This window comes from Acipenser ruthenus, chromosome 26 (genome assembly GCF_902713425.1).
Source record: "Acipenser ruthenus chromosome 26, fAciRut3.2 maternal haplotype, whole genome shotgun sequence".
Classification (NCBI taxonomy): Eukaryota; Metazoa; Chordata; class Actinopteri; order Acipenseriformes; family Acipenseridae; genus Acipenser; species Acipenser ruthenus.
This window is the reverse complement of record NC_081214.1, coordinates 10,777,810-10,794,807: the sequence shown is the minus strand read 5'-3', so window position 1 is coordinate 10,794,807 and position 16,998 is coordinate 10,777,810. Positions and strand designations below refer to the sequence as shown.

General features: G+C 50.7%; 1 protein-coding gene across 1 annotated transcript in view; it reads right to left on the bottom strand.

The window, feature by feature from the left end:
• Nucleotides 1–16,998, bottom strand: part of LOC117430442 (RCC1-like G exchanging factor-like protein) — a 66,160-nt gene that overhangs the window by 21,501 nt on the left and 27,661 nt on the right. The window contains exons 2-4 of the mRNA XM_059000947.1: nt 14,056–14,185; nt 13,699–13,827; nt 13,438–13,504 (exon numbers count right to left, since the gene is read on the bottom strand). Coding sequence (XP_058856930.1) covers nt 13,438–13,504; nt 13,699–13,827; nt 14,056–14,185 — 326 coding nt within the window. The remainder of the gene's footprint in view (nt 1–13,437; nt 13,505–13,698; nt 13,828–14,055; nt 14,186–16,998) is intronic.

Sequence of the window (16,998 nt, the reverse complement as noted above, 5' to 3'; positions counted from 1 at the left end):
TCAACATTAGAAAATTCTGTGACCTCCAATGCTTGATGTATGTAAGGCAAGTAGATAATAACACCCAGGCAGAAGAAATTCCTGGCTTTAGGGACAAATACACCTGGGTATCATCAGCATAGCAATGGTCTCCCGTGGCCTCTGGTACTCCCAAAACCTCACCCGATGTGTTTCCCGTGATATTTAGACTCTGGAGGATGGCCTGTTTGACCAGGTCGTACTGGTTAGCCTCCTCATTGGTCATGGCCTGGTACGCGGCTTGGTCCTCCCCGCTTACAGGGGCCCAGTTGGCTCGCCCAGTACTCCTTTAGCCACAACGCGGTGGTGGCCAACCGCTCGAAGGCAACCAAGTACGCCTCCGGGTCATCCTCCGCCACCATCTTCTGCAGCCGTGCCTTAGGGGGCGCCATCACGGGTCCTGCTGGTACTTGGGGTGTGCCTCCGAGTCCGACCCTCTCAATCAGCGACGTGTATCTCTCCTCCCTCCGTCTCTCCTCCCTCTGTCTCCTCTCCCTCCTCCCTCTGTCTCTCCTCCCTCCATCTCTCCTCCCTCCCTCTGTCTCTCCTCCCTCTTCCGTCTCTGCTCCAGCGCTTGTAACAGCGCAGTTAAGTGTTGCGACGTCCATATTTCATTATATTACTGCCTTTATTCACAGATTTAGTAACTAATGTCCAAACTGTCTTTTTGCTGAATGTGGTGTGTGGTGGAATTTTATGCATACAACCGAGCAGGCACCGGTCCCGTACCGAGGGAACGATTGAGACAGAGACAAGTTGGAGCAACTCACACTTTATTAGTCTGCAGACTGGAGCATTCAACAGAGTGTCACAGACTCTGCAAGCAACCGCAAAGAAAGCTCAAAAAACACTAAGTCAAACAGTTCCTTATATAATCAGTTTTTGCACAGAGTTCATGACTTGTGGTAATTCTTATCTTCCTTAGTCAGCTCAAACCAACCTTGTGGTATTCTTGATACTGTTGCCTACCGACTTTTCTGATTGGCTGATTTTTCTAGTTGCTAGGGAGAGAGTGTCTGTCAGGTCTCACAAAGTTGATTCCCCTAATACAAGAATATTAGCTAAGTGACTGGGGAGAAAAGAGGAATTATCGCTGTCTCAAAATATTATCATTTGAGACAGTGTCCTATTCTCATGTCGCTGACTCATTCACTTCTCTGAAAACAGGGCTGCTGACCCTTGGCCACATTCCAGTGTGTTAGTTCAACATTGTAAATCTAATACTTTGTTAACATCAAACTTCATATAATATCATTATTCAGGTTATACAAATCACAGAGATCACCCAAACATATTAGATTAGAACTCTTTGTGCGATTATTCTATCATTCTTCTATCACATTCCCTCCTTTTGTAAATATTATTACAACTATTGTTAGATAGAATAATTATACAACATCGTCAGCCATATCACTGAAAGGGTTATTATCTTCATTGCACAGGTTCTCAGTAGTAAGCAGTGGCATAGTTAGGTGGTGTCCAATGCTTTGGTGCACAGTTTCTTGATGCATATTACAAACAACATTGGCTAGCCCTGTAAGTGATCTCTTGTTTCTTTAAACACATATTTCAAATAACAGACAATAACATAGCAATAAGCAGTACCAATAATGAAATAAGCGAGGACGCATGTCCCGCTACATTCCACCAGTCAGCCCAGTCCACTCCAGCACTTTCTCCAGCTAATCCACATAGGATACCTGTGGCAATGCGCCCCGCCCCTGTGTGCATTTGTGTGTTTTGTGTTGTATGTTGCGTGTGTTAATGTTGGTGTATAGATTGGTACACGGGATATAAACGGGTCTGTGTTTCACGTGTATTTAAAAAGTGTAGATTTGTATTTAGGCACGAGGAGAGCACAAATCACTTCACGTGCTGGTTAAATGTAATATGTGAGCACGGGGTGCACAGAATTAATTCACGTGCTGGGATTCAAGTGAATAATTAATTAGTAATTGAATCCCAGCACAACAGTATATATAGATGCACGTTTTAGTCACTTGTGGTTGGGTGTTCGAGAGTGGAGAACGGGTGAGGAGAAGTAGGAAAGTAAAGTGAAAGAGATCGTAAATATAAGTGTTTGTACTCACCGTGTTTGTTTGTCTCCGTGCACCGTTTGTTAAGTGTTTAGTCCGTTTTGTCTGTCTGTTTTATTTTGGCGTGTAGTGCCGTCTCCCGTGTTTATGTGTTTAAAACCTTTTATTTTCTGTTGATTAAATGCTGAGCGCGATCACGCGCCCAGCTTATACCAAACCACATCTCTCTGTCGTTTGTGTTCCTGTTTCTGGTCTGACGCCACCCACTCCGGCAGTCTTTGTGACACGTGGTGTCCTGCGTGGGATCGACAGCGCCTCCAGGACTCAGGCCAGAGCAGGAACCGCAGTTTGGATTTAAAAAAAGAAAAAAAAAAAAAAAAAAAAATGGCAGAAGACGCCATCAAAGTGCGGGACTGGATGCTGGAAAATGCTGGGCTGGAGGCCCAGTCTATCCCAGTAGTCGTCTAGTTCCTGCGGTTTATGGACAGAGAGCGATGGGAGGCATATGCGAGGGAACAGACCGTAAGCACCTGGGAGGAAGGTGTGGGGTTGGTCCTCAGCTACCTGGAGGCAGTTATAAGTGGAACAGCAGCCCAGGTAGCAGGTCCACCAGCAGAGGAAGAATGCCTGCTGTCCCCGTCTCCACCAGCAGAGGAAGAATGCCTGCTGGTTTTGCCTCCACAGCCCAAGCGGGAGGAGCCCGAACGTCCTACGCCTGAGTGGGAGGAGCCCGAACGTCCTACGCCTGAGTGGGAGGAGCCCGAACGTCCTACGCCTGAGTGGGAGGAGCCCGAACGTCCTACGCCTGAGTGGGAGGAGCCCGAACGTCCTACGCCTGAGTGGGAGGAGCCCGAACGTCCACAGCCCAAAAGGGAGGAGTCGGTGCGTCCACGGCCCAACAGGGAGGAGTCGGTGCGTCCACGGCCCAACAGGGAGGAGTCGGTGCGTCCACGGCCCAACAGGGAGGAGTCGGGGCGTCCACAGCCCAAAAGGGAGGAGTCGGTGCGTCCACAGCCCGAAGAGAGGGAAGTCGGGGCTTCCACAGCCCTAGGACCCAAGCTGCCAGCAGAGGGTGAATACCTGCTGGTCCCACCTCCACCAGCAGAGGGTGAATGCCTGCTGGTTCCACCTCCACCGCAGTGGGAGGACTGCTTGCCCCTCCCACCTCCACCAGCAGAGGGTGAATACCTGCTGGTTCCACCTTCACCGCAGTGGGAGGACTGCTGGCCCCTCCCACCTCCACCAGCAGAGGGTGAATACCTGCTGGTTCCACCACCGCCAGGAGCAGAGGAGCTGGAGCTGCCTCTGCCTCCACCACCGCCAGGAGCAGAGGAGCTGGAGCTGCCTCTGCCTCCACCACCGCCAGGAGCAGAGGAGCTGGAGCTACCTCTGCCTCCACCACTGCCAGGAGCAGAGGAGCTGGAGCTGCCTCTGCCTCCGCCACCGCCCGGAGCAGAGGAGCAGGAGCTGCCTCTGCTGCCCGTACCTCCGCAGGGAGTACGGTGGCCGGAGCCCCAGAAAGGGGAGCTGCCGGCCACGAAGAAGGGGGAGGAGGTCTGGAGACCACCAACCCCAGCAGCAGTTTCGCTGCCGGAGATAGTGGGGGAGGTCAGGAGACCTGCTCCCACTGCAGCAGTTTCGCTGCCGGAGATCGTGGGGGAGGTCTGGAGACCTGCTCCCACTGCAGCAGTTTCGCTGCCGGAGATCGTGGGGGAGGTCCGGAGACCTGCTCCCACTGCAGCTTCTTCGCTGCCGGCAGTACTGTGGTCGGAGCCCCACCAAAGGGAGCTACCGGCTACAAAGACAGGGGGAGAGGTCTGGAGACCACTTTCCCCAGCAGCAGTTTCGCTGCAGGAGTTCTTGTGGCCGGAGCCCCACAGGAGGGAGCTGCCGGCTACGAAGAAGGGGGAGGTCGGGGGACCACCTGCCCCCGCAGCTTTTTCGCTGCAGGACGGGACCAACAGGCTGTCAGCCGTGCCACTACCGGCAGGGGTGCTGACAGCATGGCCAGCCATGGGCCCACTGAAGCCTCCCTTCCCAGCCCGAGACTTTGTCCTGGACTGCTGGGTTTTTAAGGGGGGAGGTGGCCGTTGAGGCCATGTGTGCTGCGCACAAGGGGGGGTATATGTGGCAATGCGCCCCGCCCCTGTGTGCATTTGTGTGTTTTGTGTTGTATGTTGCGTGTGTTAATGTTGGTGTATAGATTGGTACACGGGATATAAACGGGTCTGTGTTTCACGTGTATTTAAAAAGTGTAGATTTGTATTTAGGCACGAGGAGAGCACAAATCACTTCACGTGCTGGTTAAATGTAATATGTGAGCACGGGGTGCACAGAATTAATTCACGTGCTGGGATTCAAGTGAATAATTAATTAGTAATTGAATCCCAGCACAACAGTATATATAGATGCACGTTTTAGTCACTTGTGGTTGGGTGTTCGAGAGTGGAGAACGGGTGAGGAGAAGTAGGAAAGTAAAGTGAAAGAGATCGTAAATATAAGTGTTTGTACTCACCGTGTTTGTTTGTCTCCGTGCACCGTTTGTTAAGTGTTTAGTCCGTTTTGTCTGTCTGTTTTATTTTGGCGTGTAGTGCCGTCTTCCGTGTTTATGTGTTTAAAACCTTTTATTTTCTGTTGATTAAATGCTGAGCGCGATCACGCGCCCAGCTTATACCAAACCACATCTCTCTGTCGTTTGTGTTCCTGTTTCTGGTCTGACGCCACCCACTCCGGCAGTCTTTGTGACAATACCCCACCCGCATAATCGGGCATCTGCTAATATTAGTTGACCAGTGTTGCCCGCCAGCGACGCCTGCACTCTAGCTATCACTACTCTTGAGTGAACGTCCATAAGCTGTGTTACTGTGTGCCAATGCCATCAGCATACCTGTATGATTAATTGTCTTCATCCATTCTTCAGCATCTTCAATAATGCCTGTGATATTAATAGGTGGAGTGGGGTGCATGCTCAGGTGTCCCACAGTCACAACACCCTGTGGGTGAAAACACACAGCCGGCGACATGAGGCATACCTGGCCGCTACTTCCCACCCCCATGCTTGAGGTGATTACACACCATGTTCCATTCCTCATCTGAGTGCATCTTTCGTACCCTAGCTTTGGGTGTACCATTGCTTCCATCATTTACATTGACAGGTTAAGGCTGCCAGCATGGTCACACAGAACAGCATCACCAAATTCAATACACTCAGTGGCCTTGAAGTACAGGGTGGCATTTTGGGCACACTGACCAACCCATGTCTATTTGTGGGACGATAACCCATGTTCCAATTACTACCCCTAGGTTACTGACATTTATCCCGGTACTGTGGTGGACCCGACCGGTGGCATGTGGCACTATTAAAATAAAACAAATATCTCCGTCACAGCGTTCAGTACATATTACCATATTATCCTGAAACTCTGGATATGCTGGGTATCCGGTCTTAGCTATTCCACGTAACATCTGTTCTCTCCAAGCTGTCAAATTTACATCTTCAATTATTGCTTCAACCGTTTTTCACCAGTCATTTGTTCAGCCATGGCCAATCTCTGAATAGCATCGCCTGTTTCAGAAACTGGCCAAGGTGTTCATTGTCCTGCTGTATATTATATATGGAATTGAGGCCTGAATTCACAGCCCCGAACCACCCAGCAATGTCGTCAATCAGACCCCTCCTTTGATGGCCACCTGCGTTATGTTGGCAAGTATCCAATTCACGATTAAAGGTTTTATTCAATATTTTAGTTAATAGTCTAAATTCACCACACCTTTTGGTGTATTGTCGTTTGATATCTTCAATGTTTATTCTTACCAACGTTTACAACCAGGTTACTCCCATCACAAATGGTTTTGCCCTCCCACAGCTAGCAACCTGTCTGGGGGAGAGGGCGTTAACGGGGGTGTGACGGGGTACTGCCCCGTCTTTATGATCAATGTTGGGACTAGCAGGGAGGGGGTTAAAATTCCTCCCTGCCAGAAAAACATGTGAGAATGTGGCTGGAGCCCTAATTGACTAATCAGTAATTATTGAATAATTGGGCTCCAGCCACAGGGGATAAAAGCCAGGGGAGAGGCCCTGGCTAAGGGAGAAAGAGTTGGAGAGTGGTAGAGAGAGTTCTGGAAGGAGAAGGTGTGTTTTGTTTGTGCTGTGTTTTTCTGTTCCAGTGAAGGCAACGCCCAGCCTGGAAACCTTTATTTTTGTAAGTTTTGTTTTTTGCTTTGTGTTTGTTTTATGTTTAAACCTTTTTGTTTGGCCCTTGTGCTGGTTTATTTTGTATTTTTGTTTATTAAAAACTTTATTTTTGAACTTTAAAACTGTCTCTGAGTCTCAAACCTCGGTCCATCCTGTCACAGTTGGTGTCAGAAACGGGATAGCGCCACCTGGAGGCTCAGAGCAGTAATTTTTTTTTTTTTTTTCTTTTTCCTTGAATTTTGGGAGTTTTTTTTGGAAACCTTTATTTAAAATGGGCAAGAAGAGCAGACAGCGGCAAAGGCAGGAGATGCAGCAGCCGAAGAAATGTAGGCTGCTGCAACAACAGCCACCCCAGCTGGAGGACCCAGCCAGCCTTTTTCCCTGATGCTCTTGGTGCGGGAAGGTGGATCACCGGTGGAGGTCTTGTCCAGATGGGCCACCAGCTGACTGGTGTGGGCGCTGTGAGGTGGATGGCCACAACTGGGCAGGATGCCCCCACAATCGGGACCAGGAGCAGCTGCAAACCCCGTCCTCGGCAGCCACCCCACCACTTCCTACATCACCGCCTTCACCACCATCCCAGGAAATATGGGACTGGTTGATGCACCCTGAGGCGGACCTCTTCCACGACCTCCCTATAGTTATCAACACGCTGTGGCGTCGAGATGGGGGGAGGTGGGAAAAGTGGGAGGAACAGCATCACCCGGCGTCCTTCGCAGAGCTTGCCCTGATGGTTGTTAACTACCTGGCGGTAGATATGGGAGATGCCCCAGTCATTCCAATAAAGAAGGTGGAGCTGTCTTCCCGAGAGCCAGAGAGGGGTGAGCTGTCATCCCGAGAGCCAGAAAGGGGTGAGCTGTCGTCCTGAGAGCCAGAAGGGGAGGAGCTGCCGTCCCGAGAGCCAGAAGGGGAGGAGCTGCCGTCCCGAGAGCCAGAAGGGGAGGAGCTGCCGTCCCGAGAGCCAGAAGGGGAGGAGCTGCCGTCCCGAGAGCCAGAAGGGGAGGAGCTGCCGTCCCGAGAGCCAGAAGGGGAGGAGCCGCCGTCCCGAGAGCCAGAAGGGGAGGAGCCGCCGTCCCGAGAGCCAGAATGGAGGCCGCTGCCGTCGCCCAGAGAGGGGGAGCCCGAACGTCCACAGCCCGAGAGGGAGGAGCCCGAACGTCCACAGCCCGAGAGGGAGGAGCCCGAACGTCCACAGCCCGAGAGGGAGGAGCCCGAACGTCCACAGCCCGAGAGGGAGGAGCCCGAACGTCCACAGCCCGAGAGGGAGGAGCCCGAACGTCCATAGCCCGAGGGGGAGGAGCCCGAGCGGGAGGAGTCGGTGCGTCCACGGCCCGAGCGGGAGGAGTCGGTGCGTCCACGGCCCGAGCGGGAGGAGTCGGTGCGTCCACGGCCCGAGCGGGAGGAGTCGGTGCGTCCACGGCCCGAGAAGGGGAAGCCCACAGGCCCAGGGCTGAAGGGACCCGCAGGGGAAGAATACAGGCTGTTCCCACCTCCACCGCCAGCAGAGGGGGAACAGTCGGAGCTGTCTATCCCTCCACCGCCAGCAGAGGGGGAACAGTCGGAGCTGTCTATCCCTCCACCGCCAGCAGATGGGGAACAACCGGAGCTGTTTCTCCCTCCACCGCCAGCAGAGGGAGACGAGCTGCTGTTTCCGCCTCCGCCAGCAGAGGGAGACGAGCTGCTGTTTCCGCCTCCGCCAGCAGAGGGAGACGAGTTGCTGTTCCAGCCTCCGCCAGCAGAGGGAGACGAGCTGCTGTTCCCGCCTCCGCCAGCAGAGGGAGACGAGTTGCTGTTCCCGCCTCCGCCAGCAGAGGAAGACGAGTTGCTGTTCCCGCCTCCGCCAGCAGAGGGAGACGAGTTGCTGTTCCCGCCTCCGCCAGCAGAGGGAGACGAGTTGCTGTTCCCGCCTCCGCCAGCAGAGGGAGACGAGTTGCTGTTCCCGCCTCCGCCAGCAGAGGGAGACGAGTTGCTGTTCCCGCCTCCGCCAGCAGAGGGAGACGAGTTGCTGTTTCCGCCTCCGCCACTAGAGGGAGACGAGTTGCTGTTTCCGCCTCCGCCACTAGAGGGAGAGGGGCCGCCGTTCCCGCCTCCGCCAGCAGAGGGAGACGAGCCGCCGTTCCCGCCTCCGCCAGCAGAGGGAGACGAGCCGCCGTTCCCGCCTCCGCCAGCAGAGGGAGACGAGCCGCCGTTCCCGCCTCCGCCAGCAGAGGGAGACGAGCCGCCGTTCCCGCCTCCGCCAGCAGAGGGAGACGAGCCGCCGTTCCCGCCTCCGCCAGCAGAGGGAGCCGAGTTGCCGTTCCCGTCTCCGCCAGCAGAGGGAGCCGGGCCGCCGTTCCCGTCTCCGCCAGCAGAGGGAGCCGGGCCGCCGTTCCCGTCTCCGCCACCAGAGGGAGCCGGGCCGCCGTTCCCGTTTCCGCCACCAGAGGGAGCCGGGCCGCCGTTCCCGTCTCCGCCTCCCGAGGGTCCGCTGCTGCTGCCGTCGCCTCCCGAGGGTCCGCTGCTGCTGCCGTCGCCTCCCGAGGGTCCGCTGCTGCTGCCGTCGCTTGGGGTCTTCGGGGATCCTGCTTCGCCTGGGGTCGCTACACTGTGGCCAGAGCCCCACGGAGGGGAGTTGCTGACCATGAAGAGGGGGAGGGAGGTCAGGAGACCAGCTCCCCCAGCTGCACTTTCGCGGCAAGATGGTGTGTGGCCGGAGCCCCGGAAGAGGGAGCTGCTGGCCACGAAGAATTGGGTGGTGCCGGACGTCCCACCATGGCCACCCCCATGGACACTGTGCTTCCCCCTCTTCCGGGACTGAGAACATGTGAGAATGTGGCTGGAGCCCTAATTGACTAATCAATAATTATTGAATAATTGGGCTCCAGCCACAGGGGATAAAAGCCAGGGGAGAGGCCCTGGCTAAGGGAGAGAGAGTTGGAGAGTGGTAGAGAGAGTTCTGGAAGGAGAAGGTGTGTTTTGTTTGTGCTGTGTTTTTCTGTTCCAGTGAAGGCAACGCCCAGCCTGGAAACCTTTATTTTTGTAAGTTTTGTTTTTTGCTTTGTGTTTGTTTTATGTTCAAACCTTTTTGTTTGGCCCTTGTGCTGGTTTATTTTGTATTTTTGTTTATTAAAAACTTTATTTTTGAACTTTTATACTGTCTCTGAGTCTCAAACCTCGGTCCATCCTGTCACAGGGGGACATTGGGTGGAGTGGAACTGTAGCCTCATACCTCCCATATACCATGTATTTCACATACTGTGCGCTATACTTTGCCCTGTCACATTAACACATGTCCAATCATAAGTATCGTGGGTGCACCCCCACATTCTGCTGTTTTTGCTCTCGACTTGTTGCATTAGTTTGCTCCTGTTGTCACTGTTTGGTATAGGTTTTTTTTTTTTTTTTTTTTTTCGTCCAGAGACAGTCCACCTCCAATGACGCGTTACTGCTTACAGTTCAGTTGCATATTGACTCATACTGGACCCCTCCCACTGTTATATCACAAGTAGGACAAGTAGGACATTGTTCAAACTGTGCTGGAGTCATTGCATTATTCTGGCTTATTAAACGCACAGGTTGCCACGTTCCCTCTATGTCACTCTCGAAGGGAAGTGGTCTTTGTTTCCATCCATTACCCTGTCGTTGTCTAAGGATTCACGTGCAGTTCTTCCAGGGGGCCCCCAAAGCTTGTCTCTCTGTACACGTCTCGTTCCACGCCCAGAAGTGTGGAATCCTCTCCGACTCTGGAATGACATAATACCTGAAACACAAATCATGTTACTGTCCGTTGCTGCTCCCGCTGTCTGTGGAAAGAGATATACCATTAGTTTCAGGATATTCAGTGTCAGCAAATTCAAACTGAGATGTATCCACGCGATGGTACCGTTTGGTCTGTGTCCAATGTACTCACTTAACCCCATGTAGGAGCTTCACTGCTACACTAGTTTGTGTCACCATCAGCACTATGTATTAACCAAACCATTGACATCTCTTTTCCCTCCTTGTGTCTATTTTGTGTGTCTATAATAGACTGCTGTTTCTTGCCCGGATCCTTAATAGACCCGTCGGCACTCAACCTGTTTTTTCGTCCGTCCTTTTTTTTTTATCAATGCATTCCGTTTCTATCTGTGCAAGTATAACAAAATATATCTACTGACACAGCTGCTGTTTTGTGGTTAACAGGAATCCGCATTGCTTCCTTAGCTGGCTTGTTCACTTTTTCGTTGCCTAAAGACAAAAAATCTGTTCCTTGACTGTGTGCTTTCACTTTAGCTGACTGTGTGGTTTGTCCAGTTCTTTTACTTGGTCCTATAACGAAACAATCACCGCGCCTATGCCCGAGATTACCACAATTGTCACATTTAGGCTTCTGCTCCTGTTTGCAATCTGACCTTTTATGTCCCACTTTACCACAGCTCTGACATGCTCCATCAAATCGTACAGCACTTATTTTCATTTTTATATTCCTTTTGTCTGTTTACAACTGCTACTGCCCAAATCATTACTCTTTCGTATGCGTTCCCTGGGTTTAGTTTACCCCCAGCTCAATTGCCTTCTGCAAATGTGGACCCAGTCTCTACAATCGCACTTTTTCCCTCTGAGCCATACCCCTTCTTTTTACATCCACACACACACACACACTCAACCAGACCCGGGTCACTCAATCACATCTCACAAGAAATTCCAGTTACACAACAATGCCACAATTGGCAAAACACTAGACCTTACATGCCCGTCTACCAGGACTTAATTTACCCTCTGTCAAGTCTCAAGTCTTGGTCCAGCAAACACCCACGAGTGCTTTAAATGCTTAGTCGAAGTACAAACTCAACTGTTAGCGACTGGATCCACTAAATATTGGGGATGGTAATTAAAACATACTCATCCTCCTTGGACAGTCAGTAACAGACAAGCCAGCGCAACAATTAATTGCAAATTGGTTATTATGTTAAATCTGTAGTGGGGTCTTTTGGAAGGACTCAACGTGACAGCCCGTAGCGCCAATCTTATAAACTTTGAATACGCAGCGCGAAGGAAATCAGCAAGTGCATTCAAAATACAATTCTGACATTCGCACTCAATATAAACCACATGTGCACATAAACAGATAAACAAACAGAAAGGAACAAACACAAAAGATGGACTATTAGTTCAGTAGCTTTTTTTAGGAACAAGTTATTACTTCAATTCACTTCATGAACGATAATCATCCCTGGGATTTCAATAACCATTTACCTTACACAGAACTCCCCGTCCGTTTCTATAATGAGCTACGTTACTTGCACTTAATGTTCCTCTCAAGGATTAACTTGTCCTGGCATTTTACGTAGCACCAAATCCTCCAAACTCAATATAAATCGCCCATTTATTGTAATATTTTCCTTTAAAACAAGAATCTACCATTCATTCTAGTCCATTTAATACTAACACTTTTCAGACAAACACATGTAATACTCAAGATCTACCTCTCGAGTATTACACACACACAATTTAGACGTCTGCTAATTTGGTTCTTTACCCTGTACTAGTACAAGCCACTGTGGCTTTCTCCGTTAGATCACAACCTGCGCATCCCGTGCAGTGCTATGACAGTTCTCTCATAATCTGCCTCACCGTCGTGGGGGTTAGTGATCACAGCCTCACAGTGCTCTGACTACTTGGTCTCCTGTGTAGTGCCAGCAACAGTTTCCGTAAACTGCTCTGCTCACAGGGTCAGCCTTGTAGTTCTCTGGGGTCTACCCTGACCACTCTGTCTCCTGTGTATCGCACAGGGTCAGCCTTGTAGTTCTCTGGGGGCCTGCCCTGACCACTCGGTCTCCTGTGCAGTGTGAGCAATAGTTTCCATAAACTATGCTACTCACAGGGTCAGCCTTGTAGTTCTCTGGGGCCTTTTCCTAATCAAATCGCTAGTCCAGATTGTCGCTACTCACCGCCTCGGCAGGACTGTATTGTTCGGGATCCTTTATCCGCCTCACTGACGCCCCCAGCCAGATTCGGAGCGGACTCCACCAACCCTCTTAGTTGCGGGCGTCCTGACCCAAATTTCAGGATTAGGTCTCACCAGTGATTTACTCCGTTTCCCGGGACGATCAGCGGACGGAGTTCAGGATCCCATCCTCGTCACCATATATGTGGTGGAATTTTCTGCATACAACCGAGCAGGCACCGGTCCCGTACTGAGGGAACGATTGAGACAGAGACAAGTTGGAGCAACTCACACTTTATTAGTCTGCAGACTGGAGCATTCAACAGAGTGTCACAGACTCTGCAAGCAACCGCAAAGAAAGCTAAAAAAACACTAAGTCAAACAGTTCCTTATATAATCTGTTTTTGCACAGAGTTCATGACTTGTGGTAATTCTTATCTTCTTAGTCAGCTCAAACCAACCTTGTGGTATTCTTGATACTGTTGCCTACCGACTTTTCTGATTGGCTAATTTTTCTAGTTGCTAGGGAGAGAGTGTCTGTCAGGTCTCACAAAGTTGATTCCCCTAATACAAGAATATTAGCTAAGTGACTGGGGAGAAAAGAGGAATTATCGCTGTCTCAAAATATTATCATTTGAGACAGTGTCCTATTCTCATGTCGCTGACTCATTCACTTCTCTGAAAACAGGGCTGCTGACCCTTGGCCACATTCCAGTGTGTTAGTTCAACATTGTAAATCAATTAAACTTCATATAATATCATTATTCAGGTTATACAAATCACAGAGATCACTCAAACATATTAGATTAGAACTCTTCGTGCGATTATTCTATCATTCTTCTATCACAGGTGTCAGGATATATTAACACTAGAGTTGAACAAACATGTTTTTGATGTTCGAATATTCTTTCAAAATTGAAACAAAAATTTGAATATTCTTTAATTTTGAATGATATGGATGTCGTTATCATTCGCACCACATTACAGTAAAAAAAGCTATCAGGAACAAAAAAAGACCTGATACCTCAAATTACCTAGAAAGATAGCAAAGAAACACTCTTCTCAACAGCAGAATGGCTGTTATTTATTTCAGACATGGCTTACTGGTTTCCGTAGCAATCATTTCTGAATTCTGAATGCATAGGAACATTTTTACCACTGAATACATTTCGAACCCAGGGTGTTTGTTCAAATATTAAATTATTTGTTCCAGCACTAATTACAATTACAAAAATACATTAAATTCAATATGTAAAGCAATGGCTGGCAGTGAATGGCTGTACCTGTACACCTCGTCTTCTATCACTTTCCTTCCGCACTGTCCATACGAGTTGTTTCCCAGACTGAATACTGCAACACAAATAAGAACACAACCACACTGAATACTACAACACAAATAAGAACACAACCATAGCTCTCTCCAGGACCACCATGTCCTTTTGGTAATGTGATGACCACTACTGTATTACTGTTTCACAGAAAATAGGCTAAAGACCCCAAGAACCCGCTGTAGTATCTTTGCTGACCCATCCTCCCCTCCTTACCTCCCTCGTTGTCAGTAAGAATGAGGGAGTGGGCCCGACCGCACGCCACCTGCAGCACACTGGTCTCCTGAGGTCTGTCCAGAGGCAGGGGGACTGGGGAAGGCTCCAGCACATACTCATAGCCCTTTGCTGGGGAGAAAGGGAGACAGGAGGGGCCACGTCACTGAGGCACACACACCAACAATCTGTTGTATAATTAGGTTTTATGGTGTTACAATGAAGAACCCCAGTACAATTTTAAAGGCGAGTGATTTATTACGGTATTTTGTGAGTCCCTGAAAAATAAACGTCCAGAAGGAACAAGCCTAGTTCTAGGCTTCAGAAAGTATTCCTTGGGAGATGAGCACTGGGACTCACTGTGTTCTCTGCGGCTGCGCTGGAAGCCCAGCTGGGAGTCCTTGTTCAGTCCCATCCCCCACACCTTGGTCAGGTCACGCGTCCTGGAGGACAGCAAGGTGAACCCATAACCACAGGCAGCCCAGGAGATCTGGAAAGAGAGAGACAGCAAGGTGAACCCATAACCACAGGCAGCCCAGGAGATCTGGAAAGAGAGAGACAGCAAGGTGAACCCATAACCACAGGCAGCCCAGGAGATCTGGAAAGAGAGATACAGTAAAGTGAACCCATAACCACAGGCAGCCCAGGAGATCTGGAGAGAGAGAGAGAGAGAGAGAGAGAGAGAGAGAGAGAGAGAGAGAGAGAGAGAGAGAGAGAGAGAGAGAGAGAGAGAGAGAGAGAGAGAGAGAGAGAGACTTTTAGAGTGAGCAGTCACAGAAAATATGAGCTCCTGAAAATTTAAAAATGTATGTTTCTTAGTGAAATAAAATGCCAATTTAATAACATAAACATATGTATAGTAGTACTTAAAGTAGTATTTAACGTAATATGAAAAAATAAGAAAAAACATTTTGATTAAATATTATAAAAACACCAAAAGAAGATCAAGACCAAAAGAAAAAAGAACACAGAGGAAAGGGAAGGAAGGAAAGAAGAGAGAATTAAAGGAAGAGAAGAAAAATTAAAAGAAAAGGAAAGAAAGGGAAAAAAGAAAGAGAAAGAAAAGAAAGAAAGGAAGAATGAAATAAGAGGAAAATAAAGGAAGGAAGAAAATCACAGAGCAAAGGGAAGGAAGGAAAGAAGAGAAAATTAAAGGAAGAGAAGAAAAATATTTAAGAGAAAAGGAAAGAAAAGGATAAAGAAAGAGAAAGAAAGAAAAGATAGAAGTAAATAAAAGAGGAAAATAAAGGAAGAAAATTACAGAGGTAGAGGTAAGCGTTTTACACTACCATCATTTTATTTTATAATTTTATAGTAATAAATACAAAAAATACTACAAAAATTAAAAGTTCAGCAGTAGTTTGCTTTTAAAAAAAAAATAAAATAAAAAAGTTCAGTTTACTTTCAAAAAAGCAGCCGTTGGCAGTGACAGTTGGAAATTGCAACAAAGTGTAGCAGATTCTCCCGGTTGCCATGGAGACGAGTCAGCGTGCAGAGAGCAGGGAGTTCCAGTACCCGGCTGAACTGCGCAGCGCACAGGCCAGGAAGCATCATAAACTGAGCGTGCTGAGAGAGAACCCGGAGTGTCTGTACACAGACTACTCTGGGACAGGAGACAAGAAGATGAGAAGCAACCTCATCTTCTACACTCAACACCTCAATGCCTGGCACACTGCTGTGTGTAAGACGTACAGCAACGTCACAAAAAGAGGGATCTGCCAAGGTAGACAGATCCTCTTAAGAGAAGACTCTGACCCGGACAGCACAGTCCTGAGTATTAATGTCTACCACAGCGGAACTGTGTTGATCCAGGGCAGTGAGGCTAGCCTGACCTCCTTTGAAAAAAAATATAAACAACTAAAAGAGGCAGCAGAGATTGAAAAAACAAACACTACAGCCAACGACCCCGAGAACACCGACCCTGAAGACCCTGAAGATCCTACCTCAGACAGCACATCACCCGACACCAACCTGCCCACCCCCACGACCCCCAGCGACACCCAGCACATGCGGGAGTGCCTGGCCCTGCTGGAGCTGGAGTTTGTGGAGTTCAGAGAACTTACACTGGCCAGGCTCAAGGAAACCAGCATCACCCAGCAGCTCAGAGATGAGGTGAGCCAGCTCAAGAGAGAGAACAGGGTGGCCATCACCGAGCTGACCAGCGAGATGAAGGACCTGCAGCAGGAGAATGCGAACCTAAGGACCCAGCTGACCGGCGTCAAGGAGGAGATGCAGCGCAGAGAGAAAACCACCAACAAGGAGCTGCAGGGATTGAGGGAGCAGCTCCACAGATACACAGCCCCCCCCAACCCTGCTCCCCGTGCTACCACCCCCGCTACACTCCCACCCCTGCTCCCCCCCCGCTCCCCCCCTATTCCCACCCCCGCTGCCCCCCGCACTCCCACACCGGTCCCATCCCCACCCCCGCTCCCCCCCCGCTCCCCCCCTATTCCCACCCCCGCTGCCCCCCGCACTCCCACACCGGTCCCATCCCCACCCCCGCTCCCCCCCCGGTCTCCCTCCCACCCCGCTCCCATCCCCACCCCCGCTTCCCCCCCGCTCCCCCTCCCACCCCGCTCCCCCCCCCACCCCGCTCCCACCCCCATCCCCACCCACACCCACAGCATGCTGGCCAAAAAGAAGACAAACGCAGAAGTGGTCCTCCTCATTGACAGCAACGGGAAATACCTGGACATGAGGAGACTGTTTCCCAGCCGGCGTGTCAACAACATCCGCTGCACAAACACGGAGCGAGCCCTGCAGCTGCTGAACCGGGACACACTGGGGAGCCCGAGCTGCATCGTCATCCACACCGGCACCAACGACCTGGGCTCCCTGCGCCACGACACTGCCAAGGCCGTGAGAAGGGTGGCTGAGAGAGCCACGCAGGAGTTCCCCGACTCCAGAGTGGTCATCTCCACGCTGCTGCCCCGAGCCGACACCCACCCACACACCATCAACGCTGTGAACGCAGAGATCACCAGAGGCTGCGCTGCGCTGCCTAACGTGCACCTGGCACACCACCCCACAGTGGGGCCCTGGCACCTCTACGACAAGGTGCACCTCAACCAGGAGGGGGTCAAAGTCTTTGCCAAGACCCTGAAGGATGCAGCCATGGGCCGTAGCCCAGCCAGCCCCCCTCGCAGCAGTGCCAGCAGAGGCCAGCGTAGCATGCAGCCCCCCCGCACTGCAGCGCACACATCCCGCCCCCGCAGCACCGTACAGCCGCCCGCCATCCGGCCCCCCACTCGTCCCACTACCGCCAGGCTCAGCGACCACCAGCAGCAACTCAGCTATGCTGCA